The 21,291-nt window shown below is 37.6% G+C and overlaps 1 protein-coding gene across 9 annotated transcripts in view; it reads right to left on the bottom strand.

Moving 5' to 3' along the window:
• The window catches only part of LMO7 (LIM domain 7), a 214,675-nt gene that overhangs the window by 16,850 nt on the left and 176,534 nt on the right, over positions 1-21,291 (bottom strand). For 4 of the 9 annotated variants that reach the window (XM_054719856.1, XM_054719855.1, XM_054719859.1 and 1 more), the window contains 9 exons: positions 19,852-20,284; positions 17,691-17,999; positions 7,649-7,763; positions 6,460-6,621; positions 5,343-5,530; positions 4,307-4,367; positions 2,562-2,618; positions 654-679; positions 338-442 (listed from right to left, as the gene is read on the bottom strand). In XM_054719856.1, coding sequence (XP_054575831.1) covers positions 338-442; positions 654-679; positions 2,562-2,618; positions 4,307-4,367; positions 5,343-5,530; positions 6,460-6,621; positions 7,649-7,763; positions 17,691-17,999; positions 19,852-20,284 — 1,456 coding nt within the window. The remainder of the gene's footprint in view (positions 1-337; positions 443-653; positions 680-2,561; positions 2,619-4,306; positions 4,368-5,342; positions 5,531-6,459; positions 6,622-7,648; positions 7,764-17,690; positions 18,000-19,851; positions 20,285-21,291) is intronic. The other 5 variants (XM_028149034.2, XM_028149042.2, XM_028149044.2 and 2 more) reach the window with 3 other exon arrangements.

Raw genomic sequence — 21,291 nt, 5'->3', positions numbered from 1 at the left:
CTTTTTTTAAAATATATTATTATTGATTTCAGAGAGCAAGGGAGAGGGGGAGAGAAAGAAACATCAATGATGAGAGAGAATCATTGATTGGTTGCCTCCTGCACACACACCCCTCCCCCCTCCACACCCCCCCCCACACCCGCTGGGGATCTAGCCCACAACCCTGGCATATGCCCTGACCAGGAACCAAACCATGACCTCCTGATTCACAGGTCGACACTCACTCACTGAGCCACATGGGCTGGGCAAATTTCTGTTTTCACTTGCTTCTCAATACTAGTGTCATTTACAGTAACAACAGGCCTACTTCCTGTTGCTCCATGTTATTCTGCTCTACCTGCAGCAGGCGGTCCTGCTCCTTCTGCCACCTCTCCTGCCGCTTTCGCTCCTCCTCTTGATCCCACGCCCAGCGACTTGGGGCACTGATAGTTGGAACTGGAAGCTAACCAGTGATGAGAGAAGAGGTGCAAACAAAGAATATGTTACATCATTAAGTCACCTATGGAAGCGTATTTGCATACATAAATTATTCATATCACCCTGAGTCTAAGCTGTACCAAAGGACAGTTGGCTTTATATTTCAAAATAGGTCTTTTCAACTTGAAGAGGCTGGGTCACCTTATTTATTCCAAAAACAAGTGAATGCTACTTACATCAGGAACCACAGAATCTGAGCTTCCTGTATGGCAGCATGCGGGTAAGGAAGAAAAAAAAAACAGTATAAGACATTTCATTTCTATGAAATAATTCCATTCAGAGAGTTATGTCGCTAGCTGTTTCTATGCCAGTATACTAAGTGACATCATTTTTTTTAAACAACAGGAGTAAATCCTTTTTTTCCTCTTAAATTCCATCTGTTTGTTATCCATCTTCCAAATTTAAAGTCAGTTTAAAAGAAAGGATCAACTATGGGTGCTAAGAGTACATCCAAGTTCTAGGTACTAGCGCTGGATCAATGGTGTATTTCTGAATAAGTTAGAGGGTTTGTTTATTAATAGACTGGGATACTATCTCATAGTTTGGCCTACTTAAGAAAAAAGAATTTCAAATATTACAACATCTACCAAATCTAATTTTTACTTGCCACTATTCAATTACAATGTGAGAACTCTAAGCTACTTTTCTTAAATAAGCCATCACATCAAACATGTTCAAGGAACCTTTCCTTTAATTCTACTATTATTTGAAACATAAATATTCAAACGTCATATGTATGGCATAGTGTTATTCTTTTACTTTTTCTCAGTGTTATTCTATTTAGTCTTAGGGGGGTCTACATAAGTGTGTGTCTGTAGTACAATGAATACAAACAAATAAGCAAATTTCATAAAATCATATAGTATTTTTAAATTTTCCTGAAACCTCAGCTGTCAAATAAATTATTCACTTACACAATTATATTTTTAAGAAAACTGTTTTGAGACTTAGGAAAATATTCTTCCCTTAAATAGCCTGCTGAAGAAAAGTAAGTAAAAATTAGAATAAAGAAGAAAAGGAATTGCTTTATTTTAGTCAAGCTGAGCTAGAAGTATCATACTGCATCAATTAAATTACCAGGGAAAAACAGAAGTTTAACAAAAATGTATCGAAACCACTAAGGATACTGACACAAATAAACCTTACACATGCATAGCTGGTGAATTATTTCTATGTGTGGTCAAAAGACCGTAATTCAACAAAGGAAGGCTACTAGGAGATTGACAAAATATAAAAGTCCAGTAAACATCGTGTTACAAGGTAAGTTTGTAAATGTTTGATAATCTTAAAAGTAAGAAACCATAACATTTTAGACACCAACAGCACACACTCCCCACTGACCGTGCCATTGCATCTCCAATGTTTGGATTTTACTTTTAAGTTCTTGACAGTGAAACACAGAGCTCGAACTGCATTCATGAGACAGAGCATCAGGCAAACGTGAGAGGGAAGAAAATGCCACATGCATAGCACATCGTAAGGGAGCACTGCCCAACTACACCAACACAGAGAACCTCAAAATTCACTTGTTCACAAATGTCACCAAAATTTATTTACTTTCAATTTACTTCCAAGTCAACAGAGCAGTGCTATATTAATATTCCAAAGCCGCCATCCCAATAATAATAAACAACTCTGCTTTTTTATGGGGAACATTTTCCAGAATCAAAAAGCAGAGGTCTTTAGAAAGTTAGCCAATGATATGTTGGTGTAATCTAAGATAATGCAATTTGTAGGAAGTAGTAAGGCTTAAATGAAATGCTTCATTTCTTACTGTCACCCAGTGGGGGGGGGGGGGGGGGGGGGAGTATGTGTTTAATAGCATCTCAATTTTTTAATTAAAGAAGAAAAAAGAAACTTCAGAGGTACAAAGGCCACGCAAAGACCCATTACCACAGAGGTAGACCCATGAGCTGTAAGAAAAGCCTGATGACCCTAGGGAAAGAATGGAAATGGGTTATGTCGTTGGTCATGATGACAGCCAAACCGAAGAGGCTCAGTGCCCAGCACCACAGACCATCAGGAAAGGTGGAGGGTGGGAACAATTCCATGAAAATGCATGAATTGTTAGCTTGGTGGTTTACCTTGTTCAAAAAATTGTGATCGCCTTTTTAAGTTTTTCAAAGAAATAGGTTCAGATGCTAGTTGAAAAATACAAAAAAAAAAAATCAATAAGATGTCATTCATTTTAATTTCTCACCACTGGAAAACTAAATGATACTTGCTATATATCTTTCTCATCTATAGCAATATTATTTTTTTAATAATAAAAATGACAAAACTGATAGCCATAGAAGATATGTATTATTTCAATGCACAGAGACACACATATTTTTAGTAGTCTATGCTATATTCAAATTAGTAAAAGGAACTAATATTTTGATTAATAAATTTTAGCCGATAAGCAGTCTAGTTTCACAAAAGTCAAAACAGCTTTAGGAAAATGGAAATTAAATATTTTTGCTAAGGTCAATAAAAAAATCTCTTCTAGTACAAGGAAAATTGTTTGTAATGAAGAATTTTCACAATACAGGTGAGTAAAACAGAAACTAAAGAACAATGAGGAAGAGAACAAGAAAATAAATAATAACCAGAGAAAGAGAAAATAAAAGCAAATGCTAAACCTAAAACATTCTTCTAACTAGAATACTTTGTCCTCATTTACAAGATCTTTCAGCCACCAACTTTAAGTAAAACAAATGGAGTCCTGTCAAATAAAAAAGAAAAAGAAAAAATTCTGACTTCTCCTATGGGTCTGTCGCGATATTATGGCAAATGATTATTATACTTCAATTTATTCATAAAATATAAATGCAATTATTACTTGATATTCATTGTTGTTTACTTATCTAAAGAAAAAGCTGAAATGACAGACCTGTGTAGTGCCATAGTCACTAAGGAGTTAAGTGTCTTATCAGTTTGCTTTGCCTGAGTCACTGGCAGAACAGGACCCGGATGTCTTATATTTAAGATCATGAAGAAAAATAAGCCATGCTTTAAAAACTCCTTTGATAAAGAATGCAATATCAAACAAAACATAGTCACTTCTGATGGTCAGAAACTAAATACTAAGATAAATAATCAATAAAGAGAGGGAAATTTATAAACTTAGTTTGGCTTTGACATTGGACTATGAACTGGCAAATGCAGATTCAAAGCCACCAGCCTGCTGTGAAAACCCAGCCCGATTCCTGGCAGTCTAGTTTCATGTTAAAAGAAATTTCATCTTCTGTGGGTCGCTTTCCCGGCCTATTTCTTTTGTATGCCTATGGAAACATGTGGTAGCTAAATTATTTATAGGCCAACAGAAGGAGGAAGAGAATGATAACTCCATAAAGCAAAATTATCCTCGATACTATGCCTGCTTTTTTATTACAAATGGGTACTTTTGCTAACAACTGTTATTGCCCTTGGCATTTCCCTATTAATACTAGCCGCCTCCAAGCTTGTCCCTTTCACAACACTAAAGGGAGAAAGGAAACCTCATTCATCGTTTTGTATTTAACCAAGATTCCCTTTGGCAGCATCCCACAGCAAGAAGGCTGATGGCCTGGGCAAAACCAGTCTTTCTTCATTGGCTCAGGCACACAGGCTCTCAAAGCTCCTGGACACGCTGCCAAAGCTTTGTTTGCGGTGCCTGCGCCGTTCTCCACGGCAGCCCCGCGCCCTTCCACATGGCTGCAATCCGATCTGGGTGCTAACCTTTTAGTTTCAACTTGCAGTGGATCAGTTTTTCTTTCACTCACAGGTATTAATGTTTATAGTGACAGAACTGCAGTGCTATGACTTTCCTTACACTATAAATGTAAGTTATAATGGTGATGTTTACCTTTTAATTCAAAAGTACTGCTTTCATCACGAATCCCATTGATTTCCTTGGACTCGGTATTCTGGAAAGAATAAAAATGCCAGCTAACAACATTCTCTCCAATTGGTCTTTGGGCTTAAATAATGCATTTCCCCTTAATGCAAATATCTTTAGTTAAATGAATTGTCGAGGATATTAACGTATTCTTTACAGCCTTTTACATATAGTAGATACTTTTTTAAGATTCTTTAAAATTTGTGGAAGGATTAGTGACCAGCTGCAAGCATGGATGGCTTTAAATTCAATCAGTCATTAATTTTTAAGAAACAAATAATGATTAGTCCATTTGGCTTATATTTATGAGTACGCAACATAGTTATATAGGATTCTCTAACATTTATACTTGTCTTACACGATGTAGCAGGACCTCCTTATTAGATAAAAGAGGGTTTCGTAGGATAACAACAATATATATATAGGGAGTCAACATAAACATTTATTTGAAAATTTAAATCTAAGTATTCCTCTGATACTTACAAAAATTTCTACATTATAATTATTTTAATCAATTAATGTAACTGAGTATCTTTTAACCACATATATAAGTCTACCCACCAAATTCACCTACTCAAGATTAAAAATGTGTCATGGGGTTTTAAATTGCACACAATTACTATGCTTACTTTACCAGTAAAGACCAAAGAAAGCATAGAAAAGCCATAGTGTATAATTTTACATAATTAATACTTCACATTCACAAAGATCTGAGAAATGGGTATAATGATGAAAGATTGGTAAGAAACACCTGCAAAACACCAGTATGGGATCTTTTGATTTTACCATTATATAACTCACTATTACTCTAATTATTAATGAGTAATGCTCATGATGTTTAAAAATACATTTTACTCTCTTTACTATAAATGATCTTATTTAATTATTTGTTTTTTAAAGTAGCATCAAAATTGTCCAGACAAAATAAGTTCTTCTCCCCCAACATACATTTCCTACAGTTGTTTTGCTCTAAACAAATATTCTTCCTTCTCAAAATACTTACAGAATTCTGAAGGCTTTCTGAGAAATCAGTCATTATTGATAGATTTGAAGATCTGTCTGAGTTGTAAATTCCAGAAGTTGCATCAATCCACTTTGTTTCAGGTGAACCTATAATTTTGGTAGCCATACTGGTGAGATTGAGGGTTTTATGCCGTATAAATGGCAGGGAAGGCTGGTCTTTGCCCCAATCTGATTGGCACGTGAAAATCAAGAAATGAGTACACATAAATGTTGAAGTGGAAAGAACAAAGTTACTGAATGCACACATACAAAATGCACATACACAAGACAGACAAACAAATCGGGCAGTGTGTGAAAGAAATGAAAAGTTTAAGGACTTTACCAAGAGACCACCTTCCGAAAACACAAGGGTTAGATCATGTTAATAATGAAAAGACTAGCAAATTTGCTGAATCTTTCTGTAAACCAGGACTGGATATTAATTTTTTTATATCAAAAGTTGGTAGGTCTGGGGTGGCTTAATGTCCATTCCCATCTAAGTTCTGTAACTAAGAAACACAATAATGAAGTGTATTTTGAAAGTTTCTTGAGAATAACAGAATGTATTGTGAAATTTTCTTGAAAATGAAAGGCCATCCCCATTTCACTTCTATAACTAAGAAATGTAATAGTGGAATGTATTTTGAAGGTTTCCTGAGAATGAACAACAGAAATATGGCCTACCATGTTCTCTCTTACACCGGTAACAGTTTTGGTGCTGTAGAGAAAGTCCAATCGTAGTCTAATTCTTAATACTCAACATTATTACATGACTCTCTAATGCAGATACAATTACAATAGCCTTCAAAAAAAGTGAGATATTTGAACGAATTTTTTAAAAAAATCAATAATCTTCAGTTGATATATGCAAGTCAGCCAAGAATATAAGTCAGTCACTAAATAATGTAGAATTCAGTAAATTTGCTAGTGAAAAGTTTTCAGACAGACTATTCAAAGAAGTATTACTCATGATTGTCTTGACATAGCCAAAAAATATCTTTAAGCAAAAAATTTTAAAAATGAAAAGAAAAAATTGTTATTGAAGCAAGCTGTTATAACCACTTGCCAAAGACCAGCTCCCAATTTAAAAAGCCAGACACAATGATAAACCAACTCACCAGACTTTCCATACCGCCTGATATCCATTACTAGGTTTCCAGTTTCTTGAGCATTAGCCATGGCTTCTTCCCACTCTTTTGTGTCTTTATATGAAAACTTGGTATTGTTGATGGCAATAATTTCATCATCTACCTGTAGCTGACTAAATTCTGCTGGGCTACCTAAATAGAGCAAAATAAACAACCAATTTAAAAATAAACAGGTCCTACAGGCATTGATTATTTAAATTAAAGAATAAATGACTTTTTAACGTCAACTAACCATTTCTCATAATTTTTTAGGTGAAAAAGAGTCACAAAATTTCTTAAATTTCTTAGTTATCAAACATTTGAGTATCAACAATACACAAAGCACCAGAGGCATATTATATTGTATAATATAAGTCATCTTCATTAACATTTAAAGGACAAATGATAAGTTCATCTGTTCAAAAAAGTTTTTTTATTAACCTCCTAAGAACAGAGAAAATGTTTAATTATTTTAAAATTTTAAATGTGAAATAAACTACACTTTAATTGAGCTTCCAAATCCAAATGCATTTTGGAACAGAAGAAAACAGGGCCACTTAAAACTGATTAAAATGACTACTTACCATTATCTTATTGGAGAAGTCTTGAAATTTCAAAGAAAAAGCAATTTAGCATGCAATTTTATGTAGTTAAAATATGCAAGTGAGGAACTCCTCTTAAATACCATAGTTTTCTTTTTAATTTTAGGCCCTGTGGTAAGAGATCGGGGCTTGACTTGGCATAGTCCTGAGTGGGGGTGGGGCAATCCTTTTGTAAAAGTCCCAGAGCATCCTGAGGTCTCCATAGGCCATAGTTGTATTAGGACACTCAGAAAACACCGTTTAATTATACAGCACAGATAGATCTACCACATACATAGATGATCGGGTTCTGTTAGCCTTTTCAAATATTAAGCCTAACATTTTGACAAATGAATTCTGTAAAAGTCACAAAAATAAGACTCTTTAAAACTAAAATTAGTTAGGCAAGGAGAACAAACAACATGTGGTTTGTAACTCAACTATCAGTCTCAGGGAAGAGGATGTATCTTCTCGCTTTACTGCTGCATTTTCCACATGTGTGTTCTCCTGTATCAAATAAACCGATGTCTGGGGGTGGGGGGAACAGCATAGGATAGCGAAGGAGAAGGAATTTCAGTAGAGCAAAATCTACGAATTACCTGCTTCCACTGATGCTATGAAGATCCCGGAAATGTCCCATTTTACTGTAAACCCAAAGTCAAGGCCGTTCCCAGGCGTCTGGTTTATGCTGATTCTCATATCACTGAACTGATCCTGAAAACAAACATGAAACGGTGGGATCGGGTGTCCCTGGCACCCACGTAGAGGAAAGTCTATCCATGAAAGAAGGGAGGCTGCAGGCAAGGTACACTTCAACTATTTCATGATCAAATGGGAGCTTCATTCTTTTGTCCTGGGTTTGATAAAACCTTCATTTATATAAATATTACCAAGTTTATTATTTTTCTTCTAAATTAGGGGAAATTTATATCAACAGACATTTTTCTTCGCATTGATATATCAGTTGGCCACTGGTAAAGTTTATGCTTTTGCTCACCATATAATTGGGTCTAATGTAAAGACTATTTGTTTATACCCAGGAATGCAGCTGAGTAAGAAAATGTGTGTGGTGTGGTGTGGTGTGTGTGTGTGTGTGTGTGTGTGTGTGTGTGTGTGTGGAACATTCTTAAGTCCTGAGAAAAGGAACATTCTGCCATTTGCAACAACATGGATGTACCTGGATATATGGTGCTAAGTGAGATAAGTCATGCAGAGAAAGACAAGTACTGTATGATACCATGTATATGTGAAATGTAAAAAAGCCCAACTTGTAAAAATAGAAAACGGTGTTTACCAGGGGATGGAGTTGGGGAGATAGGACAGATGTTGTTAAGCGTACGCACTTGCACAGAGTAGTTAATAAGCCCTAGAGATATAATGCACAGTAAAGTGAACATAGACAACATATTGTATTAAAATCATCACACTCGTTAGAGAATAGAACTTAATGATTCTAACCTCTAAAGAGAAAGAGTAATTATGTAACGTGATAGAGGTGCTAATTAGCACTACATTTATACAGATATAAATGTATCAAATTAACATGCTGTACACATTAAATTTACAGTGTTATATGTCAAATTCAATGAAATGTCAGTTTTGAAAATGCAAAAAAAAATATTTAAATCATTTACTTTGAAAATGTCACTATGCTTATAAAAAACTTCCAACATTGAACTTAGCTGAATCATTTCAAGGGGTTCACAGACACATAGCTCAGTGACCAGCAGCACGCTCATCTAGGACAGGTACCACCCCTAAACAGCATTTGAAATTTGGCAAGGCATTTTTGCTTGCCCCACTGCCACCTGAAGGCAGGGCTGCTAGACGGCTGCAAGGTGCTGAACTATGTGATCTCTGAGGAACCAGCCAAGACACCCCCTACTGAGACACCCTGAGCTGCAGGCCACAACTTCCCTGAAGTGACATTAGCTCAACAGCCACTGGGACAATAGGTAGAACTTTATTTCTGTGTCCATCATTATACTACACAGCAGCAAATTCTAAGTTGCACAGACTTTCCTAAAGCCATCTTCTAAAACAAACATTTTAAGTTTTACAGTGTACTATGCCTGTGGAAATTTAACTATGTTTCATCATTTGCATGCTTTGTTTTGGGTACACAGCAGATATGAAGTTTAGCATAATGAGTTTTTCAGACTAGTGTGTTAGTTCTTTGATTCATAATCATAAAGAATTTAGACTTAAGAGTTTACGATATATATATATATATATATATATTCTTAAAGCCACTTTATTTTCAGAAAAATACCTACAACTTCTCCATTATAATTTGGCAGTTAAACTGAAACTTGGGCCCTACTGAGCAATTCCTAAAGCCTTATGTTTAATTTTTTTAACCTTGAAAACAGGTTTAAAATCCAAGTGACAATATTCTGAGAAAAATTTCTCATTATCTAAGAATTAGAAGGAAGATAGTCAATAAAGGTTTGAGAGCATATGATGTAATATGGCCACAAAAGTTAGGTGCTATAACAATATTCACTTATTCATTTGCTCAACATTCATTAATTGTACATCTTATTCTGCATATGACACAGTGCTTAATACGCTGGGAAATAAAGATGGATTAGGCATGGCTCTTGCTCTTGAGAAATAATTACTGATTCTTGAACCGTGGGTGTGGAATTTTTTAAGAAAAAGTTTGTAACTAATAACATAAAAAGATTTCATCTGAAAGCTTGTAAAGCAGTTTAAATATGGGAACTCAGATGCAGCTAGTGAGAACGCTCATTAATAATCAGCCTAAACACCAATCCCCAGAATAATACTCTGCTATGAATAGACAAAATTACTGGTTAGTTCTACTCCTTAACTAAAACCACCATACACTTAGAAATGACTCAACAAAAATAATTGGTCATCTTCACTACTCTTACCCTCCCAAATTCCAACTTAGACCCAATTAAAATGCAGAATCTACTGCTATATAAGGGCAGAGAGGCAAATGATAGGTTAGATATTCAAGAAACTAACCGAGGTTTTTATCATGAAGAATAAAAGACAGGATGGAGATTTAATAAATAGTCTCAAACTACATGAAGAACACTTTGTGGGAGACAGCAAGTGAATATTTTCTGGCAAATATAGGATAAAAGCGAACAAGTTTAAGCCGTAGACGGAAGAATCTCCCAATTATATTAGACCAGAAGAATTATCTCACAAAGGGCTGCTCTTATCTTGGAAATAAATCTCTACTTGAACATATTAAACAAAAGGGCAGATAACCACCTCCCTGGAAGTTAACAGAGGACAGCCTCACTGTGGCTACAGCCTGGCAGACTGTTGTGTGTGGATCCTTGGCACTGTACACAGGCAAAGAAGAAGAATGAACCACCTGGACAATTACAGTCCATTCTGTCCATAACCAGGTGACCTCAGGCATGTCACTGAGCCTGACAGAGCCTTCTCTCTCACAAATACATTGATTTTCAAGTTTTTGTTTTTTAAAACCCTATTTTCAAGTGAAATCCTGATGCATACCATGTCCCTCCAAAAGCAATATATAGCAAGGGTTAAAACTAAAGGGTGGTTATAGTTTCAGGTTAGGGGCCCCAGAGCCCCACCTGCATGGCCTCCTCATGGCAATCCTTCAAGCAGCTCTGTGGAGTTCAAGGTTATTAAATTAGGTTATCCCTGAGACTTCTTACAGGGGAATATAGCTATAATTATAGCCAAGCATAAACTATTCAGCAATGATTTCACTTAGGATTTCTACTTCCATGTTTTTCTCTGCATGATGCATGTCACATGAGTATTCTACAAAGGATCCATGCTTCAGAAGATAATGGAGAATTACCTTTTGAACTGGAGGGAACCATGAATATAAATTATTGGGGGAAATCTAGATTCTTGATGGCTGACAAACTACTATCCCAAGTAGTTTAAGTACTCTATGCCAAGAACAGTAAAATATAGTTAGTTATTAACATATCAGCACTTAAAAATGAAAATAATTTCTTTCAAATCAGGTATAATTTAAACAGAAATATATACTGAAAACTGTGGTTTTTAAACAAAAACATGATGATCTGGAGTAGTAATAATAAGATTTATTTTTATGAGATCTAGTGAATTAAGATTCTCATATATCACAACAGATGGGAATTAATGAAAAACAGGGTTAATCTTAGAAAATAACAAGACAGTTAGTCTCCTCAACTTTTCCAATTAGATAAATGTTTACTTAAGGGAAGCCTATTTAAGGTGATAAAATTAAACACTAAAAGTAGATTCAGGCTATAAAGTCAGAAATACCAGAGGAAATAAATAATCTTGGATTTCTGTACGCATGGCATTTGAGTGTCTTTTTTTCCAGGGTCTAAGGCAGTGATGGCGAACCTATGACACGCGTGTCAGCACTGACACGCGTAGCCATTTCTGATGACACGCGGCCTCAGCGGCCGCATGCCAAGAATGAAACATTTGCTGCTCCTGAGGATGAAACATTTGCGAAATAATGTTTTTTCCTCAAAGTGACACACTACCCGAGTTATGCTCAGTTTTTTGGCAAAGTTTGACACACCAAGCTCAAAAGGTTGCCCATCACTGGTCTAAGGTGAGCCTTCAAATCATGGCTCTGATCTGGCACTGGACTAACCTCCTTCACCAAAGAGACTGCATACCTCCTTCCTCCACTTCCTCATTCCAAAGACTGAGGGCATTTCCAGTTCTAACACTTACTCAATCAACCCTTTCCAAACTTATCTCTTACCTACCAAATCCATTTACAGTCCTCATCCCATCAGACATCACCAACTATTCCTTTTTTTTAATACATTTTTTATTGATTTCAGAAAGGAAGGGAGAGGGAGAGGGAGATAGAGACATCAATTATCAGAATCATTGATCAGCTGCCTCCTACATGCCCCACACTGGGGATCGAGCCCACAACCTGGGCATGTGCCCTGACTGGGAATCAAACCCTGACTCCTGGTTCATGGGTCAATGCTCAACCTCTGAGCCACACTGGCTGGACACCACCATCAATTCTTGCTTCTAGGAAATAGTCTTCCAAGTCATCCATTATTTCACTTTCTCTTGCCTTTCTCCTCCATCTCTCTGGACACATCAGTTTCATTAGTATGTTCTTCCTCTTTCCATTTTCATTTTGTTGTTCCCTCCATAGTCTCCCATCTTTGTGACTACAGGCTTTCCTGAGTTACCTCCTTCACTGCTATATCTTCAACTACTAACGAAGCCCAACATATCCAAAACTACATTCATTAGCTTCCTCCCCTAACCTGCTCTTCCGCCTCTTGTTTTTTATATATCGGTTAATTACATCACTATCCAACCAGATGCCTACGTTAGAAACACCAGGTTCTTTCTGGGGCTCTTCCTCTTTTCTTCTCCTAACTGCTCCCCACCCCAACTCCACACAATGATCCTCACCCCCACTATCCACCACACACATGCATTTAATAGTGTTGTCAAGTCCACAATCCATAATTCCACCTGGAACCATCCCATCCTTCCATCTTCCTTCTAGTTATCGTCTTAGTTTGGTGTCCCCTCTAAACTCCTGTGGTCACCTCCCAATAGGCCTCCCGTTTACTGTTCCCCATCTTCCACACAGCTGCCAGAACTTGAGGAACAGAACATGGCAATTATTACGTTACACCTTATTTAAATGCGCGTAGCTCCTTACTGTCTACTGGGTAGATTTTAAACTCTACAATTCAGAAATAATTCTGATACATATGTACCTTCCTCAAAACAATCTTAAGGATTATTTTCTCTTTATAAACCAGAAGCTATTTCAGTCCCTGTGGGCTCCAAAATTATAAAGACAGGGCAAAGTTAAAATAAGTCAACATGTGGTGTTTTTCCTTAAGGCAGTTCTCAAATTTGAGCATGTCATATTTCATAAACATTAAGATCAGAGAAATCTTAATTGTGGCCTGATCATTTAACTGGCCTGGAGCGTGTATATAACTTTCAAATCTCAAGAATGTCATTGGTAATAAGGTGGATGATACCACCTACTTTGCAAGGTTATTGAGAGGAATAAATGAAACATTTAAAAGGTGCCAAGGCAGGTGGTTGATGCCTAGTAATTACCTTCTTTTTCCCATGGAAACAATGTTATCCATTATATATATGCTGGTTAAGCAATTAAAGAAAATCCTATTTAACACTCACAAACATAGCTATGAAGCTAACAGTACTCAATGAGCATTCAGCAGATACAGATCCAGGCACTGTGCTACCAGTGAGCAAGTCCGGCTTGTTTCCTGCCTTCACCCAAAGTCAGCTCTAGTGAAGGTGACAAGCAAATGAAATGCATGTATGAAGCTGTGATAAGGGAAGCCCTGGGTGTTATTAAAAGGGGCATTTAACAGGCTCAGGGGTCAGGAAATGGACATGTAAAAAGCTTCCTTCCTTCCATACCTATCATCCTACATCTGGATACTGCTTTAAAAAAAAATCGGGGGAACAGATTCCAAAATGTGGGCTTGGATGGGATTTGAGAATTCAGGGCTCTGACTGGACAAAGTAAAATGAAAACCTGTAGGTAACACCAATTTGGGGGGAAAACATGAAAGCCACATCTGTGGGAGGTTAGAAGAGGATGAAGGACTCTCTCTCCCCTTGCTCAGGGTTACCCCCAGAATTGTCCCAGCAGCCTGGACTGGCAAGGGAAGCAGGCAACGGAGCAACACAAAAAGAGAAGTAGGGAGAAAGGGAACAGAGAGGACTAAAACCCCAGAACTCAGCAGATGAGATGGGAAAGAAACCCCTGTAGGCAGGAAATGAGGTCATATTCATTTCTTCTTTTCATTATGCCCTTCCTTTTTTGTGGCATAAACCCACAATTCTGTGATAGGCTCCTAACCAGTCTCTGCCCCCAGACTTCATTTTCTTAAAATAGTTCTATGCAACAGTGCTTACGTTCCTAAAACAACCATTAATCTTAAAACTCCCACATTAAAGATCCTATAAGGACCTAAGTAACCTGCTGGATCAAGTTTATACTTCAGTCTAGTAATCAGGGCCTTAAATGCAAATCAAGTCAGTAAACACTTCCAACTCTGTGCAAAGGCTGTGGAGGGTATAAAGAATACTAGTGACAAGACACAGTGAACACATGGAATAAGGAAGAATTCAGCAGATGAAGCTTTCAAGGGTGAAAAATTCAATTCCGACTTGGGGAGGGAGATATTTGTATTCACAAAGGAAATGACCCTCCTGGGCTATAAAAGAATAGGAGGACTTCTTCAAAAGACGGAAATGGGTGAAATAAACAATTTCAAATGGGCTGACAATAAAAACAAATATTTGATGTGTTCAAGCAGTCTCATTTGGCTAGATCACCTACTTCCTCTCTCTCTCCCACAACATAGTGTGGTGTAGGTAGGTAGCTTGAGTCAGACTGCCTGGGTTCAAATGCAGACTCCACCACTCAGTACCTTGCACGGCCTTGGACAAGTACTATGCTCACTCCGTGCCTCAATTTCTGCAACTATAAAGCAGTGATCCAAAGGTCACTGAGGACTAACTAAGCTAATACCCTGAGACACCTGGGGTTGGTAATCCCTCAATAAACAGCTGCTAACTGCACTACTAAAGGAGTTTGAGACCAGTGATGAGGGACCTCAATACTCCCCTGAATGCCCTGAACTTCACTGCGCAGATCACTGAGGCTTTGCAGCTGAGAGATTAGTCCAACCTGGCACCACACAGGTGCCTCCAATGCCAGCCTCTGTGGAATGCACAAACACATGTGACTATTTACAAAGCAACTGCATTGATGGGGGCAGGGCCTGAACTTCCACTGAAGCAGGGAGAGAAAAATATAACATCAGGGAAGATTCTGGAGGAAGAAAGAAAAGGACATTACTAGCAAAAGTGCAAGTCAAGAACGAGAATGAAGACCTGAAGAACAATCATAAAACTACCAAGACATCTAGTTCAGCCACGCACTATGCTTTTATTTTTCCATTCTCTGAACTCCTGGAATTATAGTTAGGCCAAGAGTTTGGAGGAGTGTTCCATATGCCTTGACATATTAATGACCAACTGTTTTATGCCTTCACAGTGTTTTTCCCAAAACAGGGAGCCCCTTTTCAGTGACAAGGGCGGGGGGATGCTACATAAGCTACTTCCCCCAGATCGCAGAAGTGACACACCCGGCATCTCGGTGATGGGCAAGTGGCCATATGACACACACCTATGTTCAAGAATTCTAATGGTCCCACTTGTTAAATGAAGCCTAATTAGCTTGGTAGAAGATCATTTCAAGTTTGGTGACAAAGAAGCCTAAACCCATTAAGGATGAAACCTGACACCACGCCATGTTAATTCAGGTTCCTCTGACCTGCACTAACCGGGGACCCACCCACACACCACACTTAGCCTCTTTTTCTTAATCCGTGGATGCAGCTAGTCAACTGTCGCCCTGAGGGAGTTGGGTGCACCTCAATCCCACACCCTAATCAGGCTGCTTGTTTGGATTTGCTGTTTGAAAGGGGAAGGCTTGCATGCAACTCCATAAAACAAAAGACACCTGGCTGCTGTTTCTATTATTCATCCACTAGTACCTTATGTTCCCCAAGTACAACGCAGGCTATTGTTCTCATCTGAAACTTATAATGCTAATTAATATTTCCAATTCTTTAAAAATGAAGTTAAACACCTGAAACTGACACAAAATTTCATTAAATGTAAACTGTAATTGAAAAATAAAAATTTAAAAAGTAATAAAATAAAATAAAAATAAAAAGTTATAAAAGTAACTTACAACTAACGATTTTAGCAAGCTGCAAAAATTTCTTTTAGCTATAGGTTTGTAAATATGCATGGGAAAAACTGAAAGAAATATACCTAAATGCTAACAAAGATTACCCATCAATGATCAAATTACTTTCCTGCATTTCCTAATTTTTGCAACTACATAGTACTTTATAATCAGAAGGAAAAGCTTAAAGTTGTACAACTTTACAGAATTAATAAAAATCCAATATACCAAAAAAATATGCTATTTCATATTATCTATACTAATAAAAAGGTAATATGCAAATTGGTCACGATGCCCGGCAGGGGGGTTGCAAGGGACAACCAAACGACTGACCAGCAGGCTGCATGGGGCTACCAGGCCAGCAGAGGGGGAAGCAGTTGGGGGCAACCAGGCCAGGTGGGGGGCAGTTGGGGCAACCAAGCCGGCGGAGGGGGTCAGTTGGTGGTGACCAGGCCAGCTGGGGGGGGGGGGCAGTTAAAGGCGATAAGGCTGGCAGGCAGAGGCAGTAAGGGGTGATCAGGCTGGCAGGGGGGGCAGTTAGGGGCGATCAGGCAGGCAGGCAGGTGAGCAGTTAGGAGCCAGCAGTCCCGGATTGTGAAAGAGATGTCCGACTGCCGGCAGTTGGACATCCCCGAGGGTTCCCGGATTGGAGAGGGTCCAGGCTGGGTTGAGGGGCCTCCCCCCCCAAACACACACACCCCCGTGCACAAATTTCGTGAACCGGGCCTCTAGTTTCACATAAAGTCACTTCATGAATATAACATGGGCCAAGTTCTATACTTCATGTTGTACCTTGGAAAACAAATAGGAAGGAACCAGAGAAATCTACACTAAGCTAAAGAACCACAAAAGCTCCTCCATGCAAAGGGATTAATATATTAAAGTGCTTAAGAAGGGTTTTTTCTAAAAGAGAAAAGCTTGATCTAGACCAGTGATGGCGAACCTATGACACGCGTGTCAGCACTGACACGCGTAGCCATTTCTGATGACATGCGGCGGCCGCATGACAAGGATGAAACATTTGCTGCTCCTGAGGATGAAACATTTGCGAAATAATACACTACCCGAGTTATGCTCAGTTTTTTGGCGAAGTTTGACACACCAAGCTCAAAAGGTTGCCCATCACTGATCTAGACAATCAACAGCTTTATAGCTTGCATGTAAAACATACTAAAAAAACAGTCATTACTTAGTAATTCTGTTGTCATCTTTGGGAATTTGAAGAAGGAAAAACTACAAATACCTCCATTCTTCATCTGATGGTATATTTGTTTGGATTCCAAATGTTAAGGAACACAATTGTCATACTGTAACTAACCCTCAATATTACCATTAGGAGACAGTAAGTGGTTCAAAATTCTAGACTTTCTAAAGTATAAATGAGCATTGAAAGTCACTAGAAGGTTAATATGATAGAGAAAGAAATGCCATGTCCCTAGAGGCCTGTACCTCTCGTATGTACCAATTTCTCCTTGCGGTCAGTTAATGTCCCTAAAAAGGGGCCTTTATTACCCATTTATCTATTAGACCTGCATCTAAAGCTTCCTGAGTGAGTTCTACACCTGCATCCAGGACTGCTGTGCAGTGTAAAGGCAGCAGCTGCTGAAATGGGCAGTAGAAAGAACACCCAGATAAACCCCAAGGAGATTGGCCAATGGTCTCAATACACCCATGTCACAGGGTCATCTGAATCCATAAACTCAGAGTTGAAAGAGACCTACATCCTCCAAGATCTGCTCAAAATAAATGCAATCTCACATTCCACATTATCAGCCCATGTAACCGATCACAACGCCTAGAAACATGGGTTAGGGGTATGGGTTCCAGTTTAAATACTTGTGTTTCTGAGCCTGGGTGATTAAACACCATCCCAAACTCACCTTTGATGGTGACACCTCTGTCTGTGGTGAGCTTCTCCCTTCTCCAAGTTCAGACATTGAAGTGGGGCCAGATACTGAAGACCAGGTGGCATTAGAAGTGGCAGCCCAGTCCTGGGAGAGAGATGAGAAGAAGGGTGTAGGAGAGGGCAACCTCATCACACCCTCTCCCGATGTCACTGCCTCTCTTTCACTGAAGGAGCTGGAAGCCAGCTGGCTTGGGTCAGACTTCTGCACAGAGGTGCTGACCGAACTGTACTGAGTTCTCTTAACGCCTTCTACGTCTCCATTATACTTCCAAACGTCATCCATCTAAATAGGAAACATCATTTTAAACTTGGTATTGTTGGATTTCTGTTTTAAAATGTGTACAGTCATATTTTAGTAAAGATTACTAAAAGCTTAAAGCACATTCTTTCATACCCACGTAGGAGGAGGAGTTGTTTTCACAAGGGTTTATATTATAAACAGACCTCTGAAACTTGCTTTGCTCATTTACATTAGTCCAGGTCAGTAGATAGAACTCTACTCTTTTTAATTGTTGAATACTCTATAGTATGGATATCTATAATTTATTTATGTGATATGCATTCAATGCTGTTCAAAGTTTTCTGTAACTTCCAAAAACATTGCAACAAATACCCATATATCTTTATAATCAGAATATTTTTATAGCACAGATTTCCAAAAGTGGACTTGCTAGACCAAATGATATTTACATATAAATATAAATTATATATAATATCTTTTAAAAATTATAGCAAAGCACACCCAAAGCAATGTATAAAAATGTCTGTTTTGCCTGGCCAGTATGGCCCAGTGGTTTAGCATCAACCCATGCACCAGGAGTTCGCTGGTTCGAATCCCAGTCAGGACACAAGCCTGGGGTTCGGACTTGATCCCCAGGGGGTGGTATGCAGGAAGTAGCAGATTGATATTGATGTTTCTCTCTCATTGATGTTTCTAACTCTCTCTTCCTTCTCCCTCTCTCTCCCTCTCCCTCTAAAAGAATTGATTATTTTAAAAAAAGAATGTCTGTTTCTCTGTATCCTTGACAATACTAGACATTTTGAATCTGATGGGTGAGAAGTTGTACACCTCATGCTTGTTCTAATGAGGTTGAACATGCACCTGGGTCCTCTTTGTTATCAACCATTTAAATCCCCTCTCTCTCTAGAACTGGCTATTCATTTCTATACCCATTTTCCTACTGGTTTATCTTTTCCCTACCAACCTGTAGGGCCATTTTAAACCTTAGGGATATTGACCCTATGTTTATAATATATCCTACTAATATTTTTCCAAGTCTATAAATTATCTTTTGACTATGTTAAAAGTGTCTGTCATATAAATTTAATTTTTATATTGTCAAATATGACTGTATTTTACTTAAGATAATGATCAGGAGTTCTTCCTGGCTATTTAGACAAGTTTCCCTCACTTTAATTTATTTTTAATCATATTTTTTCTCTTTTAGATTTTAAGATTCCACATTGGAAGGGAAAAAAGGAACTTGAACACTGATAGTAAGAAGTATTGCTTCCTTTTACATAATGAATATTAGTAAACCCACTTTCAAGTTTGTGATAATGCTTTATTCTCAGGGCAAATGATTCCATATTTTAAAAAATACTAATAGAAATAGAAATAACTATGTAATTTTTGAACATAAGATACATTTTAATAACTACACTCAAACATATCAAGTTCTAATGAAGTAGAAAATGATGGAAAATAAACATTTGTATATAAGAACTGAAAATATTTAAGTTAAACCATATGAAACTGCTGTTTTGTAAGTCTAAAAGAACTGATAACTGGCAACTTCATATAGTTCAACCTAATACTTTACAAAAGCTATATCTGAGAAAATCTGATGCTAAAAAATAAATTCTCCGCCTTAGAATGTAGCTTATTCATTCTTCAAAATGTATCAGTTCTATTTTCATTGAATTTAAAGCTTAATCAATTCTGCATCATTGCTATATCTTAAGCATTAAGTAGCATTAAATATCTACGGAATCTATATTGGCTAAAATAAAAATTGCGTTATATATGTTATGTACATTTTACATATTAAATATACATAACTCAATCTTCTGCACAAGTACACCAACAGTTTGCTCATGAGAATAGAGTATATGAACTGAGAACACTTTTTTACCGTGTAGGATCTCGGGAGCGATGAGATTCCCCTTGAGTGAGAGCCAAAAGGTCTCGGTGTGACCACAGATGTCAACCTAGCTGTATCAGTTTTCTGGTAACTTCTGGGGAGAGAAGCTGAAACTCGAGTCGACTCCATTTGTGTAGTTAGTGAACGCTGGGAAGACAAAGAGGCTGGGCGTTGTTCTTCCGTGGGGCTTTTAGAAGGAAGCTGAATTTCAGCTGGTAGAGTGTCCTCTCTTTTCACAACAGTTGTAGAATCTTGTTTAGGAATTTCTGCAGGGTAAGTTGTTCCTTTCTCTTCTACTCTCTCCCCCTGATGACTTGCTTCTGACATAGTTAGTGTCAGGGGAAGCTTGTCTTCATTCAATACATCATCAGAAGAATATATTCTACTCCTCGATGTAATTGTAGATGTCTGATTTCGGGATTCCCTTAGCAGAAACACACCATAGCCGCAAAGTTAGGCATTTGGCATTCAAAGTTGGAGAGACAGATCTTACTTTGGTAATTAACATACAAAATGAGCTGGGAATAATGTGCAATATAATACTAACAGAATATGAAGATAAATACATGCAACTGTTTTATGCCACACTAAGAAATATTATAAGAGCTTGCCTTTCAGAGAGGCTCTCAAATACTTCACAGGGATTTTTTTTAAGTTGTAAAGATAAATAAGGAAATAAAATTTTAATAAGGAATCATTCGCCAAATTTATCCACAAGTTTATAACTCTTCCAAATTTGACACACTATACAAATAACTGCCTGACAACCAATTTGAACCTTTCAAAGATGTAGACTCCTTGTCAGCCCTGTATTTCCTGTACATGATTCATAATAATTTAGTAAAAATAAAAGACTGCAAAAGACACAGACTTCCATTAAGATCAAGTTATTACCTAGTTTCATACAGCTTCATAGAATTTGCAAGGACAGTTATTACAGATTAAAAGCCACCATTCATACGTATGGAGAAAATGATGAAACAGTCTCATCTCTAGCATTTAGTAAGGAGTGCCTCTTAAGCTGACAGTTGCATTTAAGTGAATGAAACTGTGTTTGCATTTGGCTTCTGGGGCATAAAGGAGCTTTGTGTAATTTCACCTGACAGCACATTTCCTTTTCGACATTATCCTTAAAGCATATTTGCCATTTCCCTGAGCTGTACCTATCCCAAGGTTTCACAGAGTAACTGCTCTAACAGGAAATTTTAATTTGACCTTTATTCAGTTATGTTGCAATGCAAAAAATAAACCCTCACAATTTATTTTTATATAGTCTTCCTTTAAAATATAATTTTAATTGTACCACTGAAACATGAAAAATAACTCTGTTATATTTTACACAATTTAGTTGAGTATGGGAGCTGGTTTTACTTGACCATTCTATTCCTAAATTCATTTTAAAAGGAGGAAAAAATAGTCCCTTTTCTGCAC

The sequence above is a fragment of the Eptesicus fuscus genome, chromosome 8, assembly GCF_027574615.1.
Source record: "Eptesicus fuscus isolate TK198812 chromosome 8, DD_ASM_mEF_20220401, whole genome shotgun sequence".
NCBI lineage: Eukaryota > Metazoa > Chordata > Mammalia > Chiroptera > Vespertilionidae > Eptesicus > Eptesicus fuscus.
Note: the sequence above shows the minus strand (reverse complement) of the source record. Positions and strands in the feature narration are given on the sequence as shown.